This window comes from Nicotiana attenuata, unplaced genomic scaffold, assembly GCF_001879085.1.
Source record: "Nicotiana attenuata strain UT unplaced genomic scaffold, NIATTr2, whole genome shotgun sequence".
Taxonomy (NCBI): domain Eukaryota; kingdom Viridiplantae; phylum Streptophyta; class Magnoliopsida; order Solanales; family Solanaceae; genus Nicotiana; species Nicotiana attenuata.
In genome coordinates, this window is record NW_017671325.1 from 192,657 (window position 1) to 208,376 (window position 15,720).

The 15,720-nt window shown below is 40.0% G+C and overlaps 1 protein-coding gene across 1 annotated transcript; it reads left to right on the forward strand.

Moving 5' to 3' along the window:
* Window positions 1–235: 235 nt before the first annotated feature.
* On the forward strand, window positions 236–1,674 carry LOC109207578. Its single transcript, XM_019370517.1, has 3 exons — window positions 236–478; window positions 662–946; window positions 1,141–1,674. The coding sequence occupies exons 1-3, from the start codon at window positions 236–238 to the stop codon at window positions 1,672–1,674; spliced, it is 1,062 nt and encodes a 353-aa protein (XP_019226062.1).
* The last annotated feature ends 14,046 nt before the right edge of the window (window positions 1,675–15,720 follow it).

A 15,720-nucleotide genomic window follows, 5' to 3' on the forward strand; every position in this document is an offset into this window, starting at 1 on the left:
ATAACACTCCGAGGGGAGAAGCTGGCTCTAATGGGACTGGGGGGAGCGGGTCCAGCTCCAATAACGAGAACGATCCTCTCAAGAATGAACTTTTATCGTTTATGAGGGAAGTGAACGCCCGCATAGACCAAATCACGGGGCACCATTGGTGCTGAAAGGTCCGGACTCAAAGAAGTATAACCAATTCCCATACAAGCCAAGTGCAACACCCGAATTAATCCCGAAGCGGTTTAAAATGCCTGATGTGCCAAAGTATGACGGAACTTCAGGCACTTGGGAGCATATTACCGCTTACACAATGGCGGTAAAGGGAAATAATTTAGCTGGTCACGAAATTGAATCTGTTTTGCTGAAGAAATTTGGAGAGACTCTCACGAGGGGAGGCTTGGCGTGGTATTCATTGTTACCCGAGCATTCCATAGACTCCTTTCAGATGCTCGCGGACTCTTTCATCAAGGCTCATGCCGGAGGCAGAAAAGTACAAGCCTGAAAGGCCAACATATTCAGGATTGTGCAACGAGAATCCGAGTTGCTACGAGAGTTCATTACTCGATTCCAGAAGGAGAAAATGTTGCTCCCGGCTGTCCCGGATGAATGGGCGGCTGAAGCATTCACCAAGGGACTGAATTTGAGAAGTTCAGACGCTTCCTGAAAATTGAAGGAAATCCTGCTCGAGTTTCAAGTAACGACTTGGGCGGATATCCGCAACCTGTACGAATCAAAGATAAGGATCGAAGATGATCAAGTTGGATTTACATCGTCGACAAAAGTACGGGAGAAGAACAGAGAAACATTGAAAGATTATTATGACATGGACAGACGGTCTTCAAAGGGCCAGTTTTTGCCCTACGAACGGACCGAAGGCTGCGGCAAAGGCTCCCGGATAGCGGATAGATTCGTTGTTGACAAAATGACTGATCGCGGTCGGAACAATAGATCACTGCAGGTTAAAGAAGCGTCAAGGTCAAGGGATCCTTCTTACCCAATCTATCGGAATACAACTTGAATGTCATTATAGTGGAGTTAGTGTCAGCCATGAGAAACATCAAAGAAGCACGATTCCCGAAACTAATGAGATCTGATCCCAGCTAGAGGGATCCCAACTTATGGTGTTAATACCACGGGACGAATGGTCACCAGACAGGGGACTGTCGACACCTCGTGGAAGAAGTGAAAACACTATTGAAGAATGGTCATCTCAGAGAATTATTGAGTGAATTATTGAGTGACCGAACTAAGAACAATTATGGTCGTAACCGGGACAACGTGGAACCCTCAAAAGCAGGAGAAGACCCCCCGTGCCAAACGATCAACATGATCTTCGGAGGGAATGAGATCAACGGGTTCACCTTTTGGGCAACAAAAAAGATAAAAGTATCAATAACCCATAACAAAAGGCTCGGGGAAGACGATATCACTTTTACGGAGGAGGATGCAGACGGATTGTTGCTACCACACAATGATGCACTAGTAATTTCTTTAAATGTGCTAGATTTTAAGATTAAACGTGTTCTTGTGGATCCAGAAAGTTCGGCTAATATCATACAATGGAGAGTGTTGGAGCAAGCTAAACTTACCGGAAGCATTATTCCTAACACAAAGCTCCTCGCTGGATTCAACCTCGCGAGCGTGACAACCCGAGGACAAATTTTATTACTCAAAAATGCCGAATGAGTAATGAAAAAAACTCTCTTCGAAGTGGTAGATGGTGATTGATATGGGATATAACATCATTTCGGGAAGGCCGTGGTTGCTCGAGATGAAAGTTGCACCATCAATGTATCATTAATTGCTAAAGTTTCAAACGCCCGAAGGAGTTAAACAGATAAGGGGTGACCAACCGGCGGCAAGGGAGATGAATGTAATTTCAGTCTCCAGTAGCAAAGGAAAGGAACACGTGGCATAGCAATTACAGGAACTGATGCCTGCTCCCGAACTAGATAAAGTTATCCCGGGGGCAGAAACGTCGGACAATTATCAGGTGGCCAAGTATTTCTAGGTTCCAGAAGAGACAGATACAACAAAATCCATAGCGGAAGAGCTTGAGCAAGTTTCATTGTTCGAAGAATTCCTAGAAAGAAAATCCCACTTGGGGACATGACTGCACCGGGAGCTTAGGTCTTGCTTTATTAAATTCCTCTAGCTTTATTTCCTTAAATCTAATGCCGATTGTTTTGCATGGTCGCATGCGGATATGACAGGTATCCCGACGGAGGTATCCGTACACAAGTTAAGTTTGGATCCTAACATAACTCCGATAAGACAAAAGAAACGCCCTATTGCCGAAGCCAGGAATAGATTCATCAAAGAAGAGGTGACTCGCTTACTTAATATCAGTTCGATCCTAGAGATAAAGTATCCGGATTGGCTAGCTAATGTAGTAGTAGTTCCGAAGAACAATAAATTTTGCATGTGTGTAGATTATAAAGATCTTAATATGGCGTGCCCAAAAGACTCGTTCCCACTGCCAAACGTCGATCAAATGATTGATGCCACGGCCGGGCACGAGTTAATGAGTTTCCTCGATGCTTATTCCAGGTACAAACAAATTATGATGAACCTGGAGGATCAGGAAAAGACTTCGTTTATAATGAATTTTGGGACAAATTTCTATAAAGTGATGCCCTTCGGGTTGAAAAACGCTGGAGCCACTTATCAACGGCTCGTGAACGGGATATTTGAAAATCAAATAGGAAAAACTATGGAAGTTTATATCGACGATATGCTCGTTAAGTCATTGAATGCAGTTGATCAACTTACACATCTGCAAGAAACTTTTGACATCTTAAAGAAGCATAATATGACACTTAACCCCGAGAAATGAGCGTTCGAAGTCAGCTCCGGTAAGTTTCTGGGATTTCTGATATCGCAAAGGAGAATTGAGGTAAACCCCGATAAGATCAAGGTGATCGAAGACATTCTGGACCAACTGTCAAGTGTGAAGGTAGTCCAAAGGGTCACGAGGAGATTGGCAGCTTTGAGCAAGTTCATTTCCCGATCATCAGAAAAATGTCATCGTTTCTTCGCACTGCTCAAAAAGATAAATAATTTTGAATGGACCTCGTAGTGCCAGCACGCTTTGAGGGATTTGAAAAAGTACTTGTCAAGCCCTCCATTTCTTTTGAAACCAAAAGAAGGTGAAACGTTGTTAGTGTACTCGCGTCTTGGAAGTTGCGGAAAGTGTGGTTTTAGTCCGTGAGGACAAAGGTACAGTCTCCCATTTATTATGTTAGTAAAATTTTAACGGGTGTAGAAACTCGCTACCCACATTTGGAGAAACGGTCCTTAGCTCTCGTAGTCTCCGCTCGAAAGCTGAGGCCCTACTTCTAATGTCACCTGATAGCCGTGGTGACCACTTTCCCTTTGCGGAATATCCTTCAAAAACCTGATCTAGGGTATATTGGCTTAATGGGCCGGCAAAATGAGTGAGTTCGACATAAAATATAAACCGAGGACTGCAAGTAAGTCACAAGTCTTGGTTGACTTTGTAGCCGATTTCAGTCCGGGATTACTGCATCTGGAAACCAAAGAGGTAGTAATGGTGTTGGAATCGACATCAGGGGTTTGGACCTTATTTACGGATGGAGATTCCAATATAAAAGGGTCCGGGCTTGGTATAGTATCACGCCTTTGGAGGAAACCCTAAGGCAAACCATCAGAATGGTCCCTTTAACTATCAATGAAGTAGAGTATGAAGCTTTGATTGCAGGGCTCGAACTAGCCCGGGGACTTAACTCTGAGGTCATCTAAATCAAATGCGACTCGCAGCTGGTGGTAAATTAGGTCTACAGGATCATCGAAACCAAAGAGGAATGCATGCAACAATACGTGGTAAAGGTCCAGGCTCTGTTGGCACAATTTCGAGATTGGTCGACTACTCATATCCCGAGGGAAGATAACTTAGAAGCAGACGCATTGGCTAACCTCGGATCATCGACGGAAATAAAGGCATCGGAGTCCGGGACGGTAGTGCAACTGATGAACTCAGTCCTGGATACAGATGGTTACTATGAGGTAATTGCGACTAATTTAGTCTGGGACTAGAAGAATAAAATCATCGATTATCTCGAGCACGGGAGGCTACCTGTAGACCCCAAAGCATCCCGGGCGCTGTGCGCCAAAGCAATGCGATATAGCTTCAAGATTGGCCAAATGTATAGAAAATCTTTCCAAGGCCCGCTAGCCCGATGCTTAGGGGCATCTGAACCTAACTATGTCATGCAAGAAGTCCACGAAGGGATATGCGACAACCATTCGGGCGCAGATTCCTTAGTACTAAAGTTGGTAAGGGCAGGATATTATTGGCCCCGCATGGAACAAGATGCCAAAGACTTCATACGAAAATGTGATAAGTGCCAACACTACGCACCACCGGTGCATCAACCGGCAAAACCATTACATTTGATTTTGTCGCTGTGGCCGTTCATGAAGTGGGGGATGGACATCGTCGGACCACTACCGCCGACTCCCTGAAAGGTAAGATTTGTTTTAATTTTGACTAACTATTTTTCTAAGTGGGTGGAAGCATGTCCTTATCTGAAAATCGGCGAGCGCGAAGTCTTGTGGGAAAATATTTGCAGGTTCGAAATATCAAAAGAGATAACGTGCGATAATGGGCCATAATTTATTGGTGCAAAAGTCACAAAGTTTCTCGAAGATTTAAAAATAAAGAGGATCACATCTTCACCCTATCATCCAAGAGAAAACGGTCAAGCGGAGTCGATGAACAAAGTGATTATACAAACCCTCAAGAAAAGGTTGGAAGCGGCTAAAGGTAATTGGCCCGAGGAGTTACCTGGAGTTTTATGGGCATACCGAACAACGGCCAAATGGAGCACAAGAGAAACCCCCTTTTCTCTTGTGTACGGTGCAGAAGCTCTAATCCCGGTAGAAGTAGGAGAACCGACCTTGAAGCTCTAATCCCGGTAGAAGCTCTAATCTTCTTTTTGGTTGTTTGTCCTCCTGTCGAGGACTCCATAATGGAACACTTGTACCCGAAGCAGGCCCAGAGATACCTGTTCGAGTAAGCGCCTCCTGAAGCAGCCTCGCTGCATCAACAGGATCAGCCAAGACGTCCTCCTCGGGGATAGCAACAGAGCCTGCGGGTAGACCTAATTTCATAGACAAGGTAGAAGGGATCAATCAAGTTCTTCACATAAAAAACTGAAACAAGGTGAGTTCGAGTTACTAAGGTTTTTGGGCTCCTACCCGTGTTTAGGGGCTAGTTCTTTCCACGAGCAGGTTTCAGGCGTCATGACATCCAAGATCTTCTGGACCCACCGGTCCACACCTTCAACCAGTGGTAGGACCCATCGAGTTGCTAAAACAGGTGAAGGATGGAGTCAATACTGGTATAGAAGAATATTCAATAAAAGAAATATTAAACAAAGAGCTTACGAGTGTGGTTCCAAGTGGCTGGAAAGGATGAAGTCGTTGCTGGAATGATATCTTTGGTGGCAACTATAATGAACTGCTCCATCAACCCACGGTCGTTGTCATCATCCATGCTAGATAACAGAGCATGGTGGTCGCGCTTGCAGAAGTTTATCATTCCCCTGCGGAAGATCTTGAGAGAATAGAGATTCATCACATGAGCTAAGATTAGCTCTTCTCCCGTCCTGGCACAAACACCGAAGGCAAGCAATCGTCCTCCACACATAAGGACTTACTTGTGTCAAACACACCTGATAGCGGAGGCAAAACTCTACAATAACGGAGTCAAGCTCTCCACTCAAAGAGAACGCACCCAAAGTTCCTTGGGAGGGGTCACTCGCTCCGATAGGTCAGGAGCAATAATATCCAAATCACGGCAGCAGTAGTCTTCCTTCATAGCAGGAATGCTAGAAGGGCGAATGGAAGAAGGATACCTACTGACGGCCCATGTACGAGGGCTAGCAGAAGGAAATTTCTCTTCGAAGTCTTTTCTGGTAACAAGACTTCTAGGAATGATGGAACCCACTGTTGGAGGGGCAGAGTCCTCGGCCTTTTTCTTGTTCTTCGAAGAACTGGTATTCTTTGAGGAAGAAGCCATTATATAGAAGAAGGAAAATGTTTTTTGCTTGAAGAGAATTAGAGAAAAGTTGAAGAGCAGGATGCAAGTCGAATAAGGAAAGCTTGCAAAATTATGGAGTATAAGGGGAGAAGGTTGATGCGTACAAGTAGAAGTTTTGGCGGCTAAATTCATGGCCACGATTACCTCGATAATCGGCAAAAGTTGTGCTAAATCGTGGATGACGCGTGTTTGGGGCATTAAACGCGAAAAGACGTGCGTCTAATCAACCATCAGAAGCCTTTAGAGGGAGTTATAGTAATTTCCGCTAAAAGAGTGTTTCTACCAACATCTCGGTGACACAAAGTTATGTCACCGGAAAGCAGGGGTATCTATATAGGGTAAAATATGCTATACTACGTGACCGTCCGAAAGAGGGACACGTAGAGCCCAAGACGGGGGGATGGCCAAAACCGAAGGCAACTGTTCCGTCTGTCTCCGAGAAGGATAGCGCTCATGCGGATGTAATAAATATTTTTCGCCCGGTAGCATTTAATAGAGAATATTCCACGGCATTAAGTACGATTGCCCATTATAAGGAATCTGGCATTTATACTCACCGTTACATCTTCATCAATGTCCCTCATAATTAACATTAAAGAAGGGCATGATCCTAGGACCTCCTTCCCCAGACGTAGCTATAAATAGTGAGCTCAGTTATCATTGTAAATGATACGAATCTTCTAGCAAACTTACGCTACACTCTATCCAAAGCTTAATACAATTTTATCTTCTTGCTTTTTTGATTTCATTGTTGTTGTGCCCGGAAGTCCTGCTCCCGGAACTACTGTTTCTGCTATTTCGTCTACATCTCAAGGCTAAGTATTGCATATTCCTTCAATTATCTTATTATTCCAGGATCAAATTAATTTACTTGTCTAGAAACCACGTATAAATTCAACTATACCATTTTACGGGTAAACAACGACGGATACAACGATTTTACATTGATCATTAGTAGAAACTTGTACTTTATATTTTTATGTTAATTATTTATCAAAGCTTTGTTAATAATTATATCATTTTACAAAAGCATATATGTCATGACTCGATATACACGTGAAACGCGGAAAAACTAGTTACTCGTATATAAGAAGGAGGATCAAAATTGATAAAAAGGTTCACAATTCCTCTGAGTTTGCGTTCACTGAATCATTGAATGTAGGGTGCGTATCCATTATTGTATATATGTTTGAAAATACCATATATGCAAAAAAAAAACAAAAAAGAATCTTATCCCCTTTTCTTGATTCGTACAATACAACTTTAAATATTGTCCCCCCTTCCAAAATTCGACTAGATTTAAGGGCTTAAAAGCAAGAGCAAATGAACATCTCATTAAAAGGTGATCTTAGAACGAAGATTCCATGCCAATCTAAACCAATTATTTATTAGTGAGGAATATATAAATAGGCACTTTGATGTCTAATCACCCTCTCTACTCAGGTTCTTGCCAAAAAAGCATACTCTTAAGTGCCAACGGTTGGGCCCCTTTCCATTATTTGTGGTTCAAGCTTCTTAATCTCTACTCTTTTATATCAGAAGTAATAACATGATAAAACTTTTGGAAAAATGCCAGATATGCCAGTAAACTATACGAAATTGTATACATTTGCCCGTCGTTAAAAGGTGGCTCAATCCTGCTCTTGCCTTGCATAAGTTAGGTCACATATGCCTTATATTTAACATAAGTTAGGTCACATATACATTGATCACCTTCGCCAATTGCTTCTACCGCTAGCTTTAAAAGCTTGTTATTATTTAAAATTTTATATTCATTAGTTATAAATGTAAATTACACACAGTCAAATGCTTATAAAACAAATATTTTAAATATTCTTTTTTTGATTTAGACACAATATCATAATAATCATATATCTTTTGAATTCAGAAATTTTAATCATAATAAAATAAATGGGGCCATATCTTTTGGAGAATGTAACAATAACGAGTGAGAGTAATACGTTCAAAACAAAGGATAAAATTTTCCACAAAAAAGTGGATTTTCGTATGGTAACAATCAAATATATTTGGCAAAATTCATCAGCGATATTAATGTGGCTTGAATTTTGGATATCATTTTATGGAATATGTTAGGAACGGTACAAATATGAAAGTTCGTTCCATGTTTGGGGTTCATAAATTCCTCTTATCGTACAAGAACTTTATTGTCTTGCCTTGAAGGTAGGCATATTTGTTGTAAAACTTGTTTATGTTCATAATTTCCTATTCTTTATAGTGTGTGATTATTATTAATAAATATATTGACTAGACAGTGCATAAATAGTCAACTTTGTCTCAAACACGAATTTTTATATGTATAGCTAGACTAGTTTACTTATTAAACCACTAAAAATAAATAAATAAAAAGTAAACATGGGGATGGTGCAAGGTTGGAGTCATAGTGGAACATAGGGCTTATTGCTTGATGCACTTGGCCTATTTTTCGTTCTATACGATATTTGAAACTTATTTATCAAAATTGTTTTAATTTTGTATATAACCCGCCCTAAACAAGAGTTACTTACAAATTATATATATTCCACCTTAAAAGGCTCCAAATCCATTATTAGTGTCTTCAATCAAGGGATTTAGTTACACTCTTTTCCTTTTTTTCTCTCCTCTCTCTCCCCTATTCTCTCTAGATCGAACTTATATTTAGGGATTTCTGTTTGATAATTGTTTCAAAATTCATTCGTCAAAGCCATGAGATACTGCTGAAGTTGTCATCTTTCTTTTTACGGGTCTTTTTTTTCTCTTTATTTTGCTGGTGGATTTAATAATGGAAATATGATTTCTATGATCATTAATGTGTTGCAGCAATATAATAGTTTTTCTTTGCTGATAGTCCAGATAGGAAAGTACTATCAACACCAATAGTTGATAAGTCACCACGTATCGACACACTGGAGAAAAAGATCATTTCATTGTTGGGTTTTTAAGGTATTTAATTAATATATTAAATACTTAAAAGAGGGTGAATGGGAAATGGAGGGAAATGAAATTTTTGAGTGAAATTTTAAGTTCTCCCTCTCTTGGCAAATGGGCATTGTCCCATATTGGAAGAGGAAGAGGTTTTTTATGGGTATATAAGCAATTGTTCTTCTTCTAGCTCTTAAAGAGTTGAGAAGAAGGCAAGCCTCGCGTCGTCGTCGTCGTCGCTCGCTCGGCTCGGCTTCGGCTACGGCTTCGGATTTTAAATATTTGTTTTAATAACAAAATATTAATATTAAATATTAAATATTAATATTAAATCCAATCCGTTTTTCTGTTTTGGTAACAGAAAAGTAACTACCCTCTTCAATTTTCCCTCTTTATTTTCCCTCTTTATTATTGAGTAAATGGCCATTTATGTAATGGCATTTATGTTGTGGGCGTTTTGCATAAACAGCCATTCTGAAGAGACCCAACTTTGGCTATAAATACAACACTATTCTGCTCAGAATTTTAACTACAATTTTCTGAGTTTCCTCTCCTTCTTCTGCATGCTTTTAGCATCAAAACAAAGCAAAAAGTAAGTGTGATTTGCTACCGAACTTTGTGTTCGCTGAAACACTGGGGTTTGAAGTACCACTACACCAGTGTGTAATTCGTTCTATCCTGGGAGGAAATAATCCATAACCTTGGGTACTAGGAGGGGATTAAATTCCTTAAGGAAACACTGTGAATTCAGTGGGCTCGAATTGGTTTATGTCATTTCTGTTTATATTCATTACTGTTTATATTCATTTATATTTTCATAATTTATTTTACAAATACAGTGTAGTAACAAGCTTAAGGAATTTAATAATTTATTTTCTGTATTTGTACTTACTGTTTCTGGAAGAGTAAAACCTTTGTGGTCTTGTACTCTATTAAAATCTACGTGATTTTAACGTTTGTGTCATTCTTTTACAGAAATGACTAATGAGAATGAGAACCAAGCGGTTCCAATGGTGACTGCCAATGCGTCAACAAGCCGAACGACACCGACAGCATTGGCACCGGCGGAGAAACCCGGAAAATTTTCCGGGATTGATTTCAAGCGCTGGCAGCAAAAGATGTTCTTCTATCTGACTACTCTAAGTCTCCAGAAGTTCATCAAGGAAGATGTTCCTGTGCTGTCCGATGAAACTCCAGAAACTGAACGTTTTCTCGTAATTGAGGCATGGAAGCATTCAGATTTTTTGTGCAAGAATTATATTCTAAGCAGGCTGGAGGATGGTTTGTATAACGTCTACAGTGGTGTGGAAACGTCAAAGGAACTGTGGACTGCGCTTGAAAAGAAATACAAAACCGAAGATGCCGGGTTGAAAAAGTTTGTTGCTGCAAAGTTTTTGGACTACAAAATGGTAGATAGCAAGTCTGTTATTACCCAAGTCCAGGAATTGCAAGTGATTATTCACGATCTCCTTGCTGAAGGTATAACTCAATTTAATATTGATGTTGAAAGTAGTAATCTTAGTATTTTTACTAATAGAAATTTCATTGAAGGTCTTGTTATCAATGAAGCATTTCAAGTAGCAGCGATGATTGAGAAGTTGCCTCCTTTGTGGAAGGACTTCAAAAACTACTTGAAACACAAACGCAAGGAGATGTCCCTTGAAGATCTCATTGTTCGGTTGAGAATCGAAGAGGACAACAAAGCTGCCGGAATAAGAGAGGCCGTGGAAATTCAAGAATAATGGGAGCAAATATTGTTGAAGAGAACAAAAAGAGAAAAGGCTTCTGGACCGAAATACAAACCCAAGCAAGAAGCGGTCAGTGGAAAACTGCTACAACTGTGGGAAAACTGGACAACAAATCTACGGAGTGTCGTGCTCCGAAGAAAGACAAGAAAAGGGGTCAAGCAAACATGGTTGAAAAGCATGATGATGTTTTGATGATTTATGTGCCATGCTTTCCGAATGCAACTTGGTGGGCAATCCTAAAGAGTGGTGGATTGATTCTGGAAGCCACTCGCCATGTTTGTTGCTGTTAGAGAAGCTTTTGCTTCTTTATGCTCCCGTTGGACCCGATGAGACGATTTCTATGGGAAATGCTTCAAAGGCGAAGATTGAAGGATATGGGAAAATATTTCTCAGAATGACTTCCGGCAAAGTGGTGACTTTGAACAATGTCCTTCATGTTCCCGAGATTAGGAAGAATTTAGTCTCTACTGACTTCTTGTTAGAATGGGTTTAAATGTGGTTTTGTTTCCGATAAGGTTGTAATAAGTAAGAATGAGATGTTTTAGGAAAAGTACCTCACTGAGGGCCTTTTCAAGCTGAATGTAATGGTTGTTGAAAATAATAATAAAATTTCAGCTTCGTCTTACTTACTTGAGTCAAATGAATTATGGCATGTACGTTTGGGTCATGTCAATTATAAAACCTTACGGAAAATGATTAATTTGGAATATTGCCCAAGTTTGAATGTGACAAATCAAAATGTCAAGTATGTGTGGAATCTAAGTATGTTAAACATCCTTATAAAGTCGGTTGAAAGGAATTCAAATCCTTTAGACTTTAATTCACACAGATATTTGTGACATGAAGTCAATACCATCTCGCGGTGGAAAAAAATATTTCATAACTTTTATTGACGATAGTACTCGATATGCTATATTTACTTAATTAATGTAAAAATGAAGCAATAGACGCATTCAAGCAATACAAAAATGAAGTTGAAACACAACTTAATAAGAAAATCAAAATGATAAGAAGTGATAGGGTGGTGAATATGAATCTTTCATCAATGAGCAAGAACCAAAGACTAAGAAAAATGCGGTAAGCCAAAGAGAAAAATGCGGTAACCAAAAAGAGTAAAATTACTGACGAGATTTTGTACTGACTACTTGCCATAAAACCTTTTGTTTATTTTTGTGAAAGTCTCGGTCAAGTGGAAGCGCAGCAGATTAATATGGTTAAAAATGAAAGAACACAATCTGAAGAAATGGCCAGCGACTAGCTAGAAAAATCGAAACTTGTGTCGAAGTTCTGTTCTTGAGCAAACATTGCGTTATGCTATAGCTAGTGTATTTTAAAGACTGAAATTTTCGAACAACCAGGAGAAGGTAATGTCTTCAAAAGCAGGCTACGAAAAACCTACATCGAATGTTGCATCTGAACGAGACTTTAGTATCTCCTCGGACTTCAGAGAAGATAAAATCAACTGAGAAAAGAATAATATATGGTGTATTGGGAAAAAAGTTGAATTTATATTGAAGATGACGTGGCGTGACACGTGGACTGGACAAAATGGTCAAAGCGTAACAATTGAGAAAAAGGTACGGGAGAATGACAGGTACGGAAGAGGAAGTGAAACAGGCACGAGAAGCAGTTTAGACACGAGTCTCGTACCAATTCAAGTCATTTAAAGCCAGTGGATCGAAAGGCTTTGAAGACATGGATCTGAAAGACAAAAAGGAGTCCAAATTCAGTATTAAATACCTGATACGTTAGAAAATTGGTATTTAATAGGAATAATTGTGTAACGGCTTAATTAATGTCATTTATTGTCCATAATTGTCTCATTAAAGCTTAGGTTTCATTCCTTTACCAAGAATCAACTATAAAAGGAGGAAGTTGTATTAGGAAAAGGGGATCATTGACATCATTATTGAAATAAAAACTTGTTTACTGCTTTATTATTATTCTAAGAAAGCCTATTATTCTTTTTTTTTGGTCTCTTGATTATCAGTAACCCGATTTTTCATCTCAAATTCTAGCTTTATCCAAAATATTATTTCTTTGGTGAACAAATTGGTTCCGTTACGGGAATCTGATAATCTATTCTTTTTAAGTTACATTCTATCTGTTGTTATCATCATGTCACACGACAATAATAACAGTGAAAACACCTTGGGAAACCGAGAAAATCAAATGCATCAAGATCAAGGAGATTTGCAGAACTTTAACGCGGTTCCTTCCCTTCAAAATTCACCACGTCAATCTCGTGAGGCACTCCTAAATCACATGCTGATGAGCAGGAGCAATCAGAACATTTTGAGGGACCAGAAGAAGCTCTGCAAAGAATAATTGATGCACGGGTTAGCCAAGCTCTTCACGCACAGTTAGCCGGTTACCTGCTGCGCCGTCCACACCTTCGCCTAATAACAATACGCTGGAGAATCCTCGTTCTGGCCTTGTTAATTCAAACGAAGGAACCCTCATTGAACCACGAGAAATGAATCCAGGTAATACAAATAATTCTTATTTACAAAATTTGGTACTAACTTTGCAGACACAACTCAAAGAACAAAACGAGCGCATCGAACAAATCCCTGGAGTTCCCCCAATAATCAAAGGAATAGATGCGGATAAATATTCACAACAACCTTGGAAACCGAGTGCTGCTCCCCTTTCAATCCCTAAAAAGTTCAAAATGCCTGACATTTCAAAATATGACGGCACAACCGATCCACGTGACCATGTGACGGCATTTACTACAGGGGTCAAAGGAAATGATTTAACCAAGCAGGAGATTGAGTCCGTGTTGGTCAAGAAATTTGGTGAAACACTCACCAAGGGTGCACTAACCTGGTATTCTCTTTTGCCTGAAAACTCTATAAACTCTTTTGCTGAGCTTGCAGATTCTTTCATTAAGGCGCACTCAGGAGCACAAAAGGTTGAAAAAAGAATGGAGGACATCTTTAAAATCAAACAAGGGGACACAGAGTTGCTCAGAGATTTTGTTGATAGGTTCCAACGCGAACGAATGACTTTACCCCGTGTACCAGATAATTGGGCTGCAATAGCTTTTGCGAGCAATCTAAATGTTAAAAGTTCTGAAGCCACGAGAAGACTTAAAGAAAGCCTTCGAGAGTTCCCTGCAACCACGTGGAATGATGTGTATAACAGGTACAGTACGAAGTTGCGAATCGAAGAAGATACCGTGCCTCGATTTCAACATGAAGAAAGAAGCAGTTCAAGGAGATCTGAAACTGAAAAAAGATCAAGTAAAAACAGGTACGATCCTTATATGGGTCCTGCAGGAAAAGATTCACGAACAAAACAGGATAATCAACGATATGATCAAAAATCAAGGAACAGGGAATCAGGCTCCTCATCGAGGTTTGCGAATGATGGAAACACACGCGGGGCACGAGATGATGATGGAAGTTTGAAGGCGAGATTTGGTGGATGTAATTTCAATGTCACTACCTCCGAGCTCGTAGCTGTTTTAAGGAGCATGTGAGATAAGGTACGGTGGCCGAAGGAGATGCGATCAAATCCAAACAAGCACAATCCAGATCATTGGTGCGAATTTCATAATGATCACGGGCATAAGACTTCAGAATATAGATTCTTACAAAGTGAAGTGGACCATCTATTGAAACAAGGTTATCTCACTGAGTTATTTAGCGAGAAAGGAAAGCAAGCCTACATGAAAAACAGGCAAGAGCCACCAAAGCCCCCATCACCCAAGAGAACCGTGAATGTTATAAGTGGGGGAGAAGATATTTATGGAGTAACATACACAACTTCAAATAAAGTTTCCAAAGTCACAATCACGCACGGGAAACGAGTGCGTCAAACCTTAGAGGATGAAAGTATCACTTTTAATGATGCAGACGCAGAAGGAGTGATCACCCCCCACAACGACGCGCTGGTAATATCTTTACTTGTACATGATACTAATGTAAAAAGAGTTTTGATTGATCCAGGAAGTTCTGCAAACATCATCCTATTAAGAGTACTACGTGAAATGCGAGTGGAGGATAAGATGATTCCAAAGACGCATACTCTAACAGGATTCGATAATTCCAGTGTTGTAACTAAAGGAGAGGTAATTCTAACAACTTTTGCAGAAGGTGTTGTGAAAGATACCAAATTTCAGGTAGTAGATATGGAGATGGCATATAATGTAATCATGGGGAGACCGTGGATTCATGATATGGACGCTGTCCCGTCAACTCTACATCAAGTAATGAAATTCCCATCACCATGGGGAATCTGTCAAATTCGAGGGGAACAACATACAGCTAGGAGTATTAATATGGTAACAGATACGAGTGTTGTAAATAAAGTTGAAGAAGACATAGGCCAAACCACAACGGAACGAGGAAAGACAGATATAGACTTGAGACCTGATATGATTCAAGAGCCTGAAGAGAATGAAAACATCAAAACAACAATTGAGGAGCTCGAGCCTGTGATACTATTTGAACAATGGCCCGAACGAAAGGTTTATGTGAGAGCCAACTTAAGCTCAGATACGCGAGGTATGTTAATTGAATTCTTAAAAGCTAACATGGATTGTTTTGCTTGGTCCCATGCTGATATGACAGGAATACCACCGGATGTAATGACTCACAAACTAAATGAAGACCCATCTTGCATACCCGTTAAACAAAAGAAAAGAAAGCAAGGAGCTTTCAAAAACCAGGTGATTCAAGAGGAGGTCCAAAAGCTATTAAAAATTGGGTCAATCCGTGAGGTAAAGTATCCTGATTGGTTGGCTAATACGGTTGTCGTACCTAAGAAAAACGGTAAATGGCGGGTTTGTGTAGATTATACCGATCTTAACAAAGCCTGTCCAAAAGATTCCTTCCCTCTACCTCATATAGATTAGTTAATTGATGCAACTACAGGGCATGAACTTTTAAGTTTCTTAGATGCATATTCGGGGTACAACCAAATAAAAATGGACCCCGGTGATGAAAACAAAACTTCTTTCATCACAGACAGGGGGACTTAGTGTTACAAAGT

Excerpts from the sequence above, each read along its gene's own strand:
- LOC109207578 (XM_019370517.1), top strand. The coding sequence starts at position 236 with ATGCCTGATGTGCCAAAGTATGACGGAACTTCAGGCACTTGGGAGCAT. Across the intron at positions 479-661 it reads CTCATGCCGGAGGCAGAAAA|GAAATCCTGCTCGAGTTTCA; the intron begins GTACAAGCCTGA and ends TGAAAATTGAAG. Across the intron at positions 947-1,140 it reads GGAACAATAGATCACTGCAG|ACAGGGGACTGTCGACACCT; the intron begins GTTAAAGAAGCG and ends AATGGTCACCAG.